Below are 15,771 nucleotides of genomic sequence, written 5' to 3' on the forward strand. Positions count from 1 at the left end.
CCTCCGCCAGCCACAGAGCACAGGAGAGGGAGGGAGGAGGCTGTGACCCCGTTGCCGAGCCCTCTCCCCCCGGCCCCCCTCCCCCGGCCCTCTCCCCTCCCACAGAGCCCAGTCACGGTGCCAGCCTGAGGGGGGCAAGCCCCCCTTCCAAAGTGCAATATGGCGCGCCCTTCCCCCCGACCTCCCTCCCCCGCTCGTGCCTCCGTGTGTCCGCCCCGGCCCTTCTCGCCCCTCCCCGTGACGTGTGTGTGTTTGTGACACGGAGCCGGACGCCTGGGTTCCTGTCTCCCTCCCTCCCTCCCTCCGTCTTGGTGTCCCTCTCCCCACCCCGGCCCCCCAGGGACGGGGGGGGCTCAGAGCAATAACCCCGCCCCCAGCCCCCACCCGGGAGGGCCTCCACTCCCCCCCACACCCTCCAACCACCGTGAAGAGTTTATTATGAAAATAAAACAGCGGGAAAAAGTGTGGCACGGTGACATGCAAGTGATCTGTCTGGGGTGAGGGGCGGGCCTGGGTGGGGGAAGGGGGAAGGGGGCTTGGGTACCCGGGCTCGCCACCCCTCCGATCCCTCCCTGGGCTTCCACCCGGCCCGCCGCCCCCAACACGGGCACGGACTCCACACGTGGACACACACGGACGCACGCGGACGCGGATACGTATACATAATATATATATTAAAAATATTCCTCAGAATATAAAAACGCAGCGGAGCGGCCAAGGCACTTGGAGGGCAGTGCCCCCGGGGGCAATACTGAGATGGCGGGGGCAGTGGAGGGGTGAGTGGCGAGGGAGTTGCACCACCCTGGGCCCCCGGAATGAAGCCCTGAGCCTCGTCCCCCTGCTTGGGGGAGAGATGAGACAGAGGCCGAGTGGCGGGGGGCTGCCTACCCAGGTGGGGTCCCCGGCTGGGGTGGAAGGGGGGGGGGGAGAGACAGGCGGGCGTCCCTCTGCCACTGTCTCCTGAGCCCCTCCCTCCCACGCGGCAGGGGAGCAGGCGGAGAGCGACTGAGCGGAAAGCCGGGGGCGGGCACGGGGCCTCCCCCAACTTCAGTCTCTGGCTTGAGGGGTCTGAGGGGGGGAAGGAAGAGCGGGTTAGGTCCCAGAGGCCCTTGGGACCTAGGTGTCTGGACCACCAATCCCCCTGCCCGCCCCCCGGGCTCTCGGGGGCCCAGGTCTCCCACGTCCCAGCCCCCACCTCTGCCTCCGGCCCTGTCCTCCTCCCTGCCCCACTCTCCCCTCTTACCGTCCCTGTGCCCTCAGGAACAGCTGGGGGGCTGAGGGGAGGCGGTGCCACTCAGCTGGCTGCACAGGATGTGCCGCAGGCTGCAGAACTGCTCCTCCATCTCCTGGGAACACAACGGCCCAGGGCGGCAGGGCGACGAGGCTGGATTGAGCCGAGCCCCGGCCCGGACCCCAGCCCGGACCCGCCCCCAGCCACCTGAGGTCTCCCATCTCCCCAGCTGCCCCCCGGCTCACCTCCAGCTTTCGCACCATCGCCTCCAGGTTGAGCAGTTTGTCCTGCACCTCTTGGGCCTGGGCTGGGGTTAGGATGGGGGGAGGCCCCCCATCCCCCTCCCCCTCAGGGGGTGGCCCTGACCCATTCTCCTCCCCTGGGACCAGGGGCAGCAGCAGCTGCTTCAAGGACTGCACTGATGGACAGAGAAGAGCCAAGGGAGTTGGAGGGCGGGGGGGTAGGGAGGGCAGGGGGACGGGAGTAGCAGGGCACCGGGGCAGTCACCTTCACTCTGGGCAGTGGCAGCGAGTTGACCCTCGGGGCCGGGTTGGGCGTAGGGCAGGAGAAGACTGACGAGCTGCTCCGGGAGGACTGTGGGGAGAGGGGTCGGCTCAGGCCCGGGCCCCCAAAACCCCGTGACCGTGGGCCCCCACCCACCTCCGAGCCATCCCGACCCCCTCACCGTCAGGCTGGGGGGCCTCTCTGTTGCTGCTCCCGTTCTCTGAACTGCTCAGCATGGGCTCCCGGGAGCTGAGAGAACACGAGCCTCATTTAGGTGCTCCCAGCGACTGGGCCGGGCGGAGGGGACGAGGTGGGGGACGAGACCCGCCTCCCCCCACCCCAACTGCCGCTTCTCCTACCCATTCATTCTGGCCGGTCACGGGACACGCCCCGCTTCCCATGGGGAGTCCCCAGCCTCACCTATTGGGCGTCGGGCGAGTCTTGGGGCGGCTGTGGCGGGCTGGGGCCAGGGAGCCGGCCGTCTCCGTGATGAGGGCACACCAGCTTGTCGGGGCCGGGGGGGAGATAGAAGCGAAGGGGACGCCACACCCTCCCTTTAAAGCCTCCTCTCTGTCCCGAGTCGCTCTGCCCAGCCAAGAACCTGCTCCTGGCCCAGATTCCATCCCCTCCCACACCCAGCCCAATCTCAAAAACCCTCCCCTCCAATCTTTGACCCCGCCCAGCCTCCACTAGCAGCCTCTACTTCTTCCCGCCCTCAGCCTCCATCCCCTCCAGCCCCGTCCCCGCTCTCACTTCCTCCTCTCAGAGACGGTCTGGGCCACCAGCTCGTAGATCTGGGCCTCCTTGTCCCAGTTGAAGATGACGTAGAAGGCCTTGTGGTCTAGAGGAGGGAGGGGGACGGGGATGGGCTCAGGAGGGAGGGGGGCGGGGATGGGCTCAGGAGGGCCCCTCCCCCCGTGGTCCCGCCCCCGCCCGGTCCCCAGCCCCGGGCAGTACCTGTAGCCACTTCGCGGGTCATGGCGGAGGTGAGGCGCAGGACGGGCCGCAGCATGGTCTTCCCGTCGGGCGTGGGCGTCAGCGTGCGGCTGTGCGACTTGAGCAGCAACCGCTCGTCTTGACGCTGCAGCAGCAGCAAGAGGTCATCCAGCAGGAGCACGTACACCTCTGCGGGCCGGGGGGGAGGATGTGGGGACCGCGGGGAGGGGGTCGCGGGGACCGCGCGGAGGGGACGGGGTCAGCTCCGCCAGGCTCCTCTGAAGCCCCTGGTCCGAGATCACCTGAGCCACCGAGCGGCCTCGCCCCAATAACTCCTCGGGCCACTGCCTCTGCTTCCCCAGGTACCCCCCAACCCTGCCCTGTTCCTCCACCAGTCCCGTTCTCAGCCACCCCCCTCCTCCGCTTCCCCCTCGGCCCCCAGTCCCACCCTACTGACCTACGGCTTTGTCCCGGGTCACTCTCCAGGTGAGAGACCCTTCGTGTATCAGTTTCTTTTGGGTGATGTCCAGGTTCTGGGAAGAAAAGGACCAGAGCGTGGGGCTGGGGAGCTGCGGGAAGAGGTCTCCTCTTCCTTTGGATGCAGTCGGGGAGGGACGGAGGAACTTAGGATCCAAATCTCAGCAGAGCAACTGCTGAAATGGGGGGATAAGCAGGGGCCCATACCATTGCTCCGGGGATGGGGTGGATGGGATGGGGAGAGGAAGAGTGAGACTCCAAGGACAAGGCGGCAGGTCCCCTCGGGGAGGGAACGAGTGGTCCTGAGAGAGAGGTGTGAAGGGGACCGTGGCAGAGGAGGTGGGGAGAGAGGCCCCAGGAGGGGTGGAGGTAGATCCAACCTTTTGCCCACTTCCTGCCTCTGGCCTGGAACACCTGCCCTCTTCATATCTGACCATCATTCTCCTCACCGTCAAAGCCTTCCTGAAGGTACATCTCCCCCAGGAAGCCTTCATTTCCTCTTCTCCCACTCCCCTCCGCGGCCCCCTTTCCCTTGGATTTTCTCCGTTTATTCTCCCCTCCGTCAGTCCCGCACCACTGAGGTACATATATATGAACATCCGTCTCCACCCCCCAGACTATAAACTTGTAGGCAGGGAACTGCTATATTGTACACTCCCCAGCGTTTAGTACGGTGCTCTGTACAGAGTAAGCGCTCAGTAAATACCACTGATTGACTGAGAAGCAGCGAGGGACCCCGACTCACCTTGAATTCACTCAGCATGGGGTCACTGCTCTGCCGCAGATGGGAGAGATCAAGCCGGCGCTGGTATTCCTTGAGGCGCTGGGGGATACCGGGGAGGTCACCTGTGACTGCAGGCCCCCTCCTCCTCCCCAACACTAACCCCTTACCCTATAATCCCAACCCCACTGCCCCAACCCCCAGCCCAATCGCCCCCCAGGAGCCCTCACCAGCAGGTCCTCCATGTCCCTCACGGCCTGGTTGACGTGTTGCAAGATGTCCCGGCAGCACTCGGCTGCCCGCTCCACCTTCTCTCGCTCCTGGGTCTCCTCTGGGAGAGGCACACGGTCAGCTGGGCCCACCCGCCACCCCCCCGGGCCGCCCCTGCGGAGGTCCCGGTGTACCGGTGTTGTGGCCGATGCTCTGCAGCAGCAAAGGATACTTGGTCAGTCGCTGCATCTCCGTGGGGATCATGTCCTTGAGCTGCAGCCGCCGGCACCGCGGTTTACTCTCCGCCTCCTGCGGGACGGGGACGGTCAGGGGGCGGGGAGTCCAGGCCGGGCCCGCCGTCGGCCCTTGCGGACAACAGGATCGGGGCGAATGCCCAGGTCCCAGTACCGGCCCCCTCTGCCCACTGGGATGTTCCGGGCCGCGTCCCTCATGCTCCTCCCCTGCCCCCGCCGGCCTTCCTGCCCAGCCCCTCTCGTGCCCGTGCCTGAGACTCGTGTCTCGCGCCCCCCCACAAATCTCCCTCCCTCGTCCTCGGGTCTGACCCCACCCCCCCGCCGGCCCTTACCTGCACGAACGCACAGAACCTGGGCTCCTTCCTCTGCTTGGCTTTCAGCTGCTCCAGGGCGAACGACTGCCGGCTGCAGAAGCGGGCGGAGATCTTCTGGAACCAGGAGCCCTCGGGATGGTCGAACTGGGGGAGACAGTCCAGAGAAGCAGCGTGGTTTAGTGGAAAGATCACGGGTTTGGGAGTAGGAGGTCATGGGTTCTAATCCCCACTCTGCCACTTTTCAGCCGTGTGACTTTGTGCAAGCCATTTAACTCTCCTGTGCCTCAGTTACCTCATCTGGAAAATGGGGATTAAGATGATAAGCCCCACATGGGACAACATATTAACCCTGAATCTATCCCAGTACTTAGAACAGTACTTGGCACATATTAAGCGCTTCCCAAATACCATCATTATTATTAGAAAGGGCGCGGGGGTCTGTGGGGAAGGGGCTCCACGGGCTAGAAGGGCACACGGGGCCAGGGGGCTATGCGGGGTGGAGGATCCTGGGCAGGGACAGAAGGGAAACAGGGGCCACTAGCAGGTTGGTGTCTCTAGACTGAAGGCTCGCTGTGGGCAGGGAATGTGTCTGTTCTATTCTTACAGGGTACTCTCCCAAGCACTTAGTACAGTGCTCGACACACAGTAAGCACTCTTTAAATATGACTGGCTGACTGAGGTTAGAGGGCCCCAGGAGGGGAGGGGGAAGAGAGGGAGTTCTAATTAATAACTGTGGCATTTGTTAAGTGCTTATTATGTGCCAAGCACAGTAGTAAGCACTGAGGGGAATACAAACAAATCAGGTTAGACACAGTCCCTGTCCCACATTAGGCTCACAATCTTAATCCCCATTTTGTAACTGAGGCACAGATAATAAGAACAATAACATTAAGGGTATTTGTTAAGCGCTTAGTCTGTGCCGGCACCGTTCTAAGCGCTGGGGTGGAGGCAAGCAAAAATTGGGTTGGACACAGTCCCTGTCCCACGTGGGGCTCACAGTCTCGCTCCCCATTTTCCAGATGAGGTCACTGAGGCCCAGAGAAGTGAAGTGACTTGACCGAGGTCACAAAGCAGACAAGCGGCGGAGCCGGGATTAGAATCCACGAGGGAGGGGAGAAAGAGGTATCGGGGGCTTCAACCATAGGGGTCCGAGCCTCACCATGGCCAGCAGCACGTCCCCGACCTCCTCGATGAGATGCCCGCTTTCCTGCCGCAGCTTCATTAGTTTCTCCAGGAACTGGGCTGCAGGAGTTGGGGAGGGGGTCGGTGGCCCCGGGACCCCTTGAGTGGGTCCCGCCCGCTGCCCCAGCCGGGGAGCCCCTCCCTGCCGCCGGCCTCCGGGGACGCTCACAGTGCAACTCGATCAGCTCGTCCAGGCTGGGGAAGATGTTCTGCAGCTCTCCCGGGAAGAAGAAGTTGCTCACCGCCATGGGCTGGAAGAAGAGTTCGTGGAGTACGCGCAGCATCCGGACGTGGGCCGCCTCCGTCACCAGCAGCTCTGCAGGGGCACACGGGGACTTGGTGGCGGGGCGAACGGGAAACCCAGGGCGCACACATACAAGGGCAATTGAGTGGGGTGCGGCAGAGGCAGAGAAACGCACTGGAAATCTGGAGTGCACACACAAGAATCGGGCGGGCAGAAGCCCAGGGTACCTATGCGGGTGTTTCGGGGGGGGGGGGGGCGTCAAAAATCCGAGGTGCAAACACAGGGATTGCGGGGGGGGGGAGAAACCCAGGGTACGAACACTCTAGATGGTAAGCATGTTGTGGGCAGGGAATGTGGCTGTTTCCTGTCATACTGTACTCTCCCAAGTGCTTAGTACAGTACTTTGCACATAGTAAGCGCTCAATAAATATGACTGAATACACAGGGGTAATAATAATAATTCTGGTATCTGTTATGCACTATGTGCCAGGCACTATACTAAGCGCTGAGGTGGATATAAGCAAACTGGGTTGGACAGAGTCTCTGACCCATATAGAGCTCAGAGTCTTCATCCCCATTTTACAGATGAGGTAACTGAGGTAGAGAGAAGCAAAGTGACTTGCCCAAGACCACAGGACAGAAAAGCGGTAGAGCCAGGATTAGAACCCACGACCTTCTAACTCCCAGGCCCGGGCTCTATCCACTTTGCCACGCTGCTTCCCAATTCCCAGGGTGGGCGGCGCAAAAACCCAGGATGTGCATGCAGATACTCTGGGGGACATCGAAAGCCCAGGGTGCTCACGAACGGATCGGAGGGGGGAACCCAGGATGTGCAGGGAGGGACTCGGGAATGAAGGGGGGCAGTGGGGGAGGGCGGAGGGACTCACCACTGATGACCTCCTGCCGCTTCACCTGGTCCTTCCGCATCTTCATCACCACCTCCTGGGGCACCAGCTCCCGCCAGCCTGGCGGCTCCTCCGGCTCCACCTCCAACGCCCCCCGGCCCGGCTCCCCTTCCTCGCCCGGCTCCGGGCTGTGGACAAGCAGCTGTCAGAGGCTCTCCTCGTGCATCTCCGCCATTTCAAATTCTTGGAGCCAGGACCCCTGCCCTCCAGCTCTCCTCCCGCCCAAGACCTGGGTGTCCCCCGCCCCCAAGCGGCAGACCCAGTAGGCCCTGCCCTCCCCCAGATGCAACCCCCTCCCCGGTTCCCCGGCGCGGGCCCCTCCCTCCTCCCCCACACAAACCCCCCACTCTGGGCCGTGCCCGCCAGGGGCGGGAGGGGCATCGCCGGGGCAGACAGGGGCGGAGACGTACGTGGGGCGCTGGGCGGGGCCCAGGGCGGCGGTGGCCGAACCGGGGTCCATGTCGACATCGCTGCGGGACCGGCCCCCCCCCCGGCCCTTGGTCCCCAGGCTCCCCCGTGAGGGTCGCCGCAGATCGTTCACCCGCAGGCTCTCGGACCGGCCCAGCCTCCCCGGCAGCTTGGGGCCCCGGCCCAAAACGGGGACGGACGGGGGGACCGGGCTGGGGGTGGGACGGGGGGACCGACAGACAGGACGGAAACCGAGGGGTCGGGGGCCGGATACCAAGGGGGAGCCGGGGGGACGGGACAGAGATCGGGGATGGAAACATGCAACAGGGAGAGAAAAAAGAGAAAGTGTTAAATCAAGGGGGAAGGCAGCTCAGGAGGAAAGGGGGGTGAGGGGTGCGGGGAGGAGGGGAGAGGGATGGAAGGGGATGGCGGGAGGAGCCACGACAGAGGGAGATGGGGGGGGGCAGTGGAGGAGGAAGAGGCACTGGTGGCCAGCAGGGGGCGTCGTAGTCCGATCCCCCACGGGGTCCCCGACTTTGGAGAGCCAGGGTGGGGTGGGGGGCAGGAGAAGGGCCTGGGGAGGTCTGGGAAGAAAGGCTGTCGCCCTGAGGAGGGGCAGGGGCTGGGGGCTCCTCAGAGGAGAGGAAAACAGATACTTAGCTGTGAAAGCAGGGAGCCCCCCGGAGTGTGGCTGGGGGGGTAGTCCTGGGGGCAGGGAGCGGGGGGAGGAGGGGGCAACACCCCTCCAGGCCTAGGCACCCACCTTTTCCACCTTCTGGGGAGAGAGCAGGCACAGGGTCAGAGGGACACCCAGGCCTCCCACGGTCCCCATGGCCCCCAAGCGGCAGCACGAGGACGGGCTGGGGGCAACCAAGCCCCCTCTCCCGAGGGGGTGAGCCCCCGGGGGTGGCACGGAGCGGGGCAGGGCCCGGGAAGGCACAGAGCAGGACGAGGCCCGGGGCGGCACTGAGCGGGGCGGGGCCCGGGGCCCCAGGCAGGGAGCACGGTGGGGGCGCACACAGGCTGGGGGAGGTGGAAGGGAAACTGGGACAAGGAGGAGTTGAGAGGGAATGAGGATGGGAGGAAAGGAGAGGGGTAGGGGATGGGAGGAGATGAGGGATGGGGATGGGAAGAGAAGAGAGGGACGGGGGAGAAAAGGAGAGGAGGGTGAAGAGGCAATGGGAAAAATGAGTTACGGAAGAGAGGAAAAGAGGGCAGGAACCGGCGGAGTTGGGGATGGGGGGGTCAGAGGAAGGGAAAGAGGGGTAGCAGGAGGCTGGCTATGGCAGCAGGCGGGCAGTTGGCAGCGGCGAGGCCTCTCCCCCGCAACGAAGCCCCCTCCCAGGAACGACGGGCCGTCGATCCTGCGGCCAGCACCCCCCACCACCCAGTACAACCGGGTTCCTCCAGCATCTCGCCGCCGCCTCCTGAGGCTTCACCCACCTCAGACCCAGGATCCCACTCGAACCTCAAGCCCGGCTCCCAGCAAACCCGGCCCGGGACGGCCCCCACCGCACCTCTCGGTGTCAGCTCCCTCGTCGTCGTCGGTGGTGGCGGCGGCGGCGGCGGCGATCTCTGAGATCCTGGAGGGCTCCGAACTGGAGAGGCCCCGGAGCAGGGAGTCGGCCGTATCCACGGGAGCGTCGGTGCCTGAGTGCCGCCGGAAGGGGGGAGAGGGTGGGGGTCTGAGAGGGATCATTCTCCACAGTCGCCACCCGTCAGTCCCCCAGGCTCCCCACCCCCTGGGTCCCCCCGGACCCCACCCCCAGGCCCAGTCTCACCAGGCTCCCGGTCAGCGCCGTCACCGGGAGGTGGGTGGACGGTGACTCCGGGGGTGTCCTGGCCGGGCGACCCCGTCCCTCTGTCCCGGGGAGGGGCCCCGTAGCTGATCTTCCTCTCGAGGATTCCGGGCTTCTCACCTGGGTGTGGGGGAAGAGCCGACTGGGACCCAGGTGTCCTGCACCCAGTCAGCACAGCGGGGACCACCTCACTGCCTCACTGGAGAGGGGGGAGGAGCGGGCAGCCCGTGTGCTTGGAGCCCTGGTCCTCTCGGGCCAGGCCTGCCCAAACCCCCAGGCCCGACCCGCCTCCCCTCAGCCGGGTCGGATCTCCGAACCCGGGTCTGAGCAGGCTCCGCGCCTCCCAGGGCCCAGGCCCGAGGCGGGACCACTCCGGGGACCCAGCGGGGATCGATCTTACCTTCAGTATCGAGTTTGGAGTGCCGGGGCTCTGGACCTGGAACGGTACATTGGAGGCTGCAGACGGGTGGGGACAAAGCCGGGGAGGGCACAGGGTTGGGGAGGGAGAGGGCGGGCACAGGGCCAGGGGGAAGGTGGGCACAGGGTCGGGAGGGAAGGGGCGGGGCACAGAGCCGGGGAGCGGCAGGGGCTTGGAGGACTCACCCAGGTTGTCGGTCCGATTCCAGCGCGCGGAGTCCAGGATGCTGCTCAGACCCTTCTTAGTCTTGGGGGGGTCGTCTGACTTCCTATTCCCCGAGATCTGGGGGGAAGCGGGCATGGTGGCGTCCAGGTCCCCCGATCCATCCCCGCTCCCATTCCCCTGGAGGGTTGGAGTGGTCCGAGAGGCGGGGAGAGCAGGAGGACGAGGGGAGAAGTGGTGATGCTGTGGGGGGCGGGGGGGCGGGGGGGGGGGGAGTTGGAGCCTAGCAGGGCTGAGCCCGTCTCCCCACCTTCTTGCGGAAGAAGTTCCCCCTCGGCTTCTTGTCGCTGGTTTTTGTCCGCACCCCGAGGTGCCGCATGTACAGATTGACAGCGCTGAAAATGGCCGTACTGGGCAGCAGCGGAGGGCGGGGGGGAGAGAGGAGGGGAGCGTGGGTAAGCCCCCGTCTCCCTGGGTCCAGAGCCCCAAGTTTCAGGCTCCCAGCTCCCCCTGACCCCCTTCCGGGGTACACACCTTCACCCCCAAAGCCACTTCCTGTTTTTGTGCAGAAGAAGGGCAGAAAAAGGGACCGGAACCCAGCTCTTTCTCCTCCCCCGCCTCCCCCCCGACTCCCGGGACCCAGGAATCCCCTCCCTCAGCCTCCCATCACTAAATCCCTGGGCAGACCTCTCTCAGCGTCACTCACTTCTTCTCATCGTCGGGGTTGTTGGAGCTGTGGAGAGAAGGCAGGAGACGTGGGGTGGGGAGGGTGGGGAGGATGTGAGCCTCTGAGCGGCTCAGGTCACAAAGCCTTCAGCTCCCCCACCCAGCCAACTGTCTGCCTGAGGGAAAGGTTGCAGAGGAGTAGGCTCTTGCGCCTAAGGAGAGGAGCAGAAGTCTGGGTGGGAGGCTAACGGCAAGGAGAGGGGTGAAGAAAGGCCGGGGCAGAGGAGAGGGATCGCCTACCAGGGTCAGGGCGGAAAGGGCACGGGGTGGGATTAGAGAGGGGTGAAGGAAGGCCGGGACAGAGCAGAGGGACTGTCTACCAGGGAGGGGCAAGAGGGGACAGGGTAGGGAAGGAAAGCTGGGGCAGAGGAGAGGGACTGTCCACCAGGGAGGAACAGAGAGGGGAGAGGGTGGGGAGAAAAATGAAAGAAGACCAGGACAGAGGAGAGGCAGGGTCCAACAGGGAGGGGCGGAGAGGGGATGGGTTTGGGGAAGAGAGGTGATGGAAGACTGGTTACAGAGGAGAGAGACTGCCCACCAGGAAGGGGCAGGAAGGGGACAGGAAAGGGAAGGAAGGCTGGGGTAGAAGAGAGGGATCGTCCACCAGAGATGTGTGGAGAGGGGATGGGTGAGGGGTTAGAGAGGGGTGAATAATAACCATGATTTTTATTAAGCGCTTACTATGTGGCAGGCACTGTTCTAAGAGCTGGGGTGGTGAAGGAAGGCCTGGGCAGAGGAGAGGGATCGCCCACAACGGAAGGGCGGAGAGGCTGACTGCAAGGGGTGGCGGGGAAAAGCCAGATGAAAGCCGCCCCCTGTCCGTCCGTCCATCCAACCATCCCTGCCCCTCCCTGCCCCTGTTCTTACTGTATCTCCTCCAACTGAGTCAGGAGCATCTCCGCCGTTAAGCGCTCCCGGCCTCCAGCTTGGAGGGGTCCCGACCGTCCTTGGACTCCAGCTGATTAAGTTCCCGCTCCCCGGGGGTCATCCCCATCAGCCGCTTGGAGCAGAAGTCCTGCAGCTGACTATTCACCAGGGGCTGCAGGTTTTGCACCACCTCCTGCACAATGTGCCGCTGCTGCTCCTCGGTCAACATGTCCGGCCGGGTCCTGTCTGCAATAGACGGGGGCCGGCGGGGGGGGGGGGGGGGGGGGGGGGAAGGGGCAACACACGGGGAGTCGGGGGTCACAAGCTCTCCCTGCCCCTGGCCCAGGCGCTCCAAGCTGGGGTGGCTAAGGGAAGTACAACTCCCATCAGCCTCTGGGGGCCGCGGGTTCCGGTCCCCAACTTTGTCTAGGGGTCAGGATGGGACCGGGCAACCTGAGGTCTGATGGAAGCTCTGGTCCCCGAGAAGACTCAGCAAAGAGACAGAGAAGAAAGAGCTCCTACGGTAATAGACAGCAGGAATGCAACGAGGCCAGGGTGATGGGGCCTGCCTCACTGCCCTGCCTTCGGGATGCCATGGAAATTTCCAGGAAATTTCCCCTGCCCGCCTCCCTAGGCTCCCCTTACCGAGGTCGAAGGACACTGATGAGGGAACTGGAACCCGCAAAATCTGCCCGAAGGAAAAGATGAGTAAGAGAGGAGGAGAAGGCTCTCCCAGCCCAGGGGACGGGGGTGGCAGGAGAGAAGCCTCCTCCCCTTCTATGGGATGGGCAGCGAAAAATAAAGTTCTCCCCAGCCCCCCTTTGTCCCCCACCAGCCCAGGGGAAGGGGCAGGAGAGGAGAAGGCTCACTCCTCCCAGGCCAGGGAGTGGCAGAGGAGAAAGTTCTCCCCTAACCAGGAGATGGGGCAGCAGAGAAGAAGGCTCTCCCGCCATCGTGGGGGTGGGGTGGCAAACAAAGTTCTCCCCCAACCTGGGGAGGGTGGGCAGAGAAGAACGTTCTCCCTTCTTCCAGCCCAGGGGATGGGAGAGGTGAGGAGAAGGTCCCCACACACAGCCCAGAGGACAGGGCGGCAGAGGAGAGGGCTCTCCTCCCAGCCCAGGGGACAGGGCAGCTGAGGAGAAAGCTCTCCACCCTCACGGTCCAAGGGCTGGGGCGGCAGAGGAGAAGGCTGTCTCTCCCCAGACCCCAGGTCCAGGTCCAGGGGGCAAAAAAGAAGAAGAGAAGGCTCCCTTCTAATCCAAGGGATTGGGGAGGCAGAGGAGAAGGCTCTTCCCTCCCTGACTGGGGGAAGGGGTGGCGGGAGGAGAGGTGGAGGGGAGAAGGGGATGAGGGGAAGAGCTCACGGAAGTCTTCTCCAGGAAGCTGTGGTAGAAATCCAGGAAGGCTTTCTTAAACTCCTTGGGCCCTAGGCCGGTCAGGATGTCGGCATGAAGGCAGCACAGCTGGGAGGTGGAGAAGAAACCGTGTCCGCCGGGGTCTCCTTCTGCGGCCCAGCTCCGGAAACTCCCCAGATCCCAGAGCCCCTTCCCCTTCGCCCCCACCCCCCATGCCCGCTCCCACCTCTCATCGTCCTCACCAGGTACCCGGGGTCGAACTGTAGCACCACATGGAGCACTAGAGCCATGAGGTGGGCGGGCCTCCGCTTCACCACGTCCAGGTTCTGGAACTGGCTTTTTTGTTCCTCGGGGTTCTGGGGGAGGGGGAAGGGGGTGGGGGAGAGAGGTTGCCCCTCAGCCACCTCTACTGTAGCCCTGAGGCAAGGAGGAAGCCCCGGTGGGAAGCCAGAGCGGTGAGGAGGCCACTGAGGAGGCAGGGCAAGCTGGGTGGGAAGGGGGCCCGGCCTTCAGAAGCTTCCAGGCCTCATTGCTAGGTAGACCTGCCGCCCGGAAACCAGAAGCCCGAGGTGCCTCCCTGGGGCAGGGGAGGCGGGGTTCCCGATTCCAGGCTGGGGGAGCGCGGGGCGTGGCCCCCGACAGACTCACCGTGTCCAGCTCGTTCTCAAAATCCTCATCCTCGGCTCCGATGATGCTGGGGCTGGCCGTGGTGGGGGCCTGCGGGAGGCAGAGCCTCCGTCGTAGGGTGTTCGTCCCTCGGCTCTCCCCAGCTCCACGACCCCTCCCTGCCTCACCGGCCTCAGAGCCGGGGTTCCCACTCCCACCCTCCAACCTTCCCTGGCACGTCCTGCCCCCAATGACCCTCTGCAAAATATCATTAACCCCCACCGCCATCCCGGCCTAGTTCCTCTCCCACCCGACACCGCCCCAGCCCCTCCCTCCCGGTCTTTCCCAGTCACTCACCCCTCTGGCAGGCTCGTCTGCCTCCATAAGCCCGGTGCCACAGGGCTCTCAGGGGGGACCCCACAGGGGCAGGAAAGCTGAGGAGAGAGAGACATAATAAGCCCTCCTTTCCTCCGGATCCGAGCCCAGAAACCTCGGCCCCCTCCCCCGTTGCCGGCCCCCAGGAGCGGAGTCTCTTCCCCCGGGGGGCTGGAGCTGGGCCAGGAGGCCCAGGCATCAGGGTTACTCAGACATTCCTGGCCCAGGTGGTGGGGCCGCCCTGTGAGCAAACACCGTCTCTCCCCGCCCCCCTGCTGCTCTGCCAGTCAATGGGGCCTCTGTCCCTCCCCACAAAAAGGCCCTTCAGAAGAGGGAGAGCTGAGCCAAGGGGAAAGCCAGGGCTGGAGGTAGAGGGGTGTGGAGGAGGTGCGAAGCCTGCGGGGGGGGGGGGCGTGAAGGAGGGGTGGCAGGACCCCTGAGCTCAGGGAGTCCGGCCATGCCAATCCACAGACCGGGAGTCCAATGCCCAGAGTCGAGAGAGCACCAGGGGGTCTCGAGGTGAGCTCCAACCTCAGCCAAGACTGGGACCCATTGCAGGAAATTGTTACCCACAAGACCACTTCCTGTAACAGGAAGTCACATGGCCCCACAAATCATCCAACCCCCAGCCTCTTCAGGACCGGGGAGTCCTGCCCCCCGGCTTCTGCCCCGTTCGGTACCCTCTGCCTCGCCCCGCTCACACCTCACCCTGCTGGCTCCGGGTCACTGCTTCCTGCCAGTTTTAAGGTGTGCCGCGCCCACCCCACCCCTCTCCCCCGCCGCCCCCAAATCCCTGCAGGCTGCTGCGCCCCACCCCTCGTGCTGGGCCCCACCCCCAGCCCCCGTGCCCTTCCCCAAATGCTGGGGGCGAGAGGCCCGCCTTCAGGTTCAACACTCCACGCTTCCCCTCCTCGGCCTTGGGCTCGACCCATTAACGAGTGTGACTAATGAGAGGCATCGATCACAGGGTCTTAGGCGACCACAGGCACGGTCTTCTGGGAGAGCAGGGGGCTGAACCCGGGGCGGGCGGGAGTCACGGAACGGGAACGAGAAGAGCCAGGGGGTGGGGGCAATTTGTGGCTGGCCGGGCTTCGGGTTCAGAGTCAGAGTCTCCTATCTCATGAGATGGGGGGAGAGGGGGGTTAAACAGAAGGGAAATAACCGAGGAGGGAGAAAGAAGAGGGCGAGGAGAGAGGAACTGAGGGAGAGCGCACTGATTACGTCAGTCAATCGTATTTACTGAGCGCTTACTGGATTCAGAGCACTGGGGGAGTACGATATAACGATGAACAGACCCATTCCCTCCTCACAAGGAACTTAGCGTCTAGAGGGGGAAGACAGGCGGTAATATAAATAAATTACAGACACGGACGTAAGGGGCTGTGGGACTGGGAGGGACGATGAATACGGGGAGTAAGTCGGGGCGATGCAGAAGGGAGGGGAGAAGAGGAAAAGAGGGCTTAGTCAGGGAAGGCCTCGTGGAGGAGATGTGCCTTCAGCGAGGTTTTTCTTAGCCTCAGCCTGGGCGGGGAGTGTCTGAGTTAAAAAAAAATCTGGGCCTGGCCCAGAACACCAGCAGCCAGTCTGCTAGTCCCCTGCTCCTCGACACTGGCTTTTCTCCATCCCTCCTTGCAGGAGGAGAGAGAGCCTTCTCCTCTGCCACCCCCAGTTTGGGGAGCACCAAATCCCATTCCCTTTACTCTTCCCCCTCCACCCTGGCTCCACTTAGAGAAGCAGCGTGGCTCAGTGGAAAGAGCCCGGGCTTTGGAGTCAGAGGTCATGAGTTCAAATCCTGGCTCTGCCACTTGCCAGCTGTGTGACTGGGCGCAAGTCGCTTCACTTCTCTGTGCCTCAGTTACCTCATCTATAAAATGGGGATGAAGTCTGTGAGCCCCACGTAGGACAACCTGATTCCCCTGTGTCTACCCCAGCGCTTAGAACAGTGCTCTGCACATAGTAAGCGCTTAACAAATACCATCATTATTATTCCAGAAAAGGGAGCCTTCTGGTCCCCTCCCCTTCTCCTTGAGGTACAAGGGCTTTCTCCCCCTGCAGCCCTGTTCCTTGTGGGGGTGAA

General features: G+C 63.9%; 1 protein-coding gene across 1 annotated transcript; it reads right to left on the minus strand.

The window, feature by feature from the left end:
• Nucleotides 1-653: 653 nt before the first annotated feature.
• ARHGEF1 (Rho guanine nucleotide exchange factor 1) lies at nucleotides 654-14,247 on the minus strand. The gene is given in 32 exon segments (XM_029066496.2): nucleotides 654-1,068; nucleotides 1,244-1,346; nucleotides 1,477-1,649; nucleotides 1,739-1,825; nucleotides 1,917-1,984; nucleotides 2,156-2,239; nucleotides 2,489-2,576; nucleotides 2,693-2,860; nucleotides 3,129-3,204; nucleotides 3,894-3,971; nucleotides 4,100-4,200; nucleotides 4,274-4,388; nucleotides 4,666-4,791; nucleotides 5,807-5,889; nucleotides 5,999-6,145; nucleotides 6,961-7,106; nucleotides 7,389-7,598; nucleotides 8,150-8,161; nucleotides 8,904-9,036; nucleotides 9,168-9,305; nucleotides 9,586-9,621; nucleotides 9,789-9,885; nucleotides 10,076-10,175; nucleotides 10,472-10,498; nucleotides 11,359-11,410; nucleotides 11,413-11,604; nucleotides 12,004-12,046; nucleotides 12,723-12,821; nucleotides 12,956-13,069; nucleotides 13,362-13,430; nucleotides 13,677-13,753; nucleotides 14,168-14,247. Coding segments are annotated over 30 exon segments (2,979 nt in total). The 5' UTR covers nucleotides 13,704-13,753; nucleotides 14,168-14,247; the 3' UTR covers nucleotides 654-1,068; nucleotides 1,244-1,256.
• Between the last annotated feature and the right edge of the window lie 1,524 nt (nucleotides 14,248-15,771).

Source organism: Ornithorhynchus anatinus, chromosome 5 (genome assembly GCF_004115215.2).
Source record: "Ornithorhynchus anatinus isolate Pmale09 chromosome 5, mOrnAna1.pri.v4, whole genome shotgun sequence".
Lineage (NCBI taxonomy): Eukaryota > Metazoa > Chordata > Mammalia > Monotremata > Ornithorhynchidae > Ornithorhynchus > Ornithorhynchus anatinus.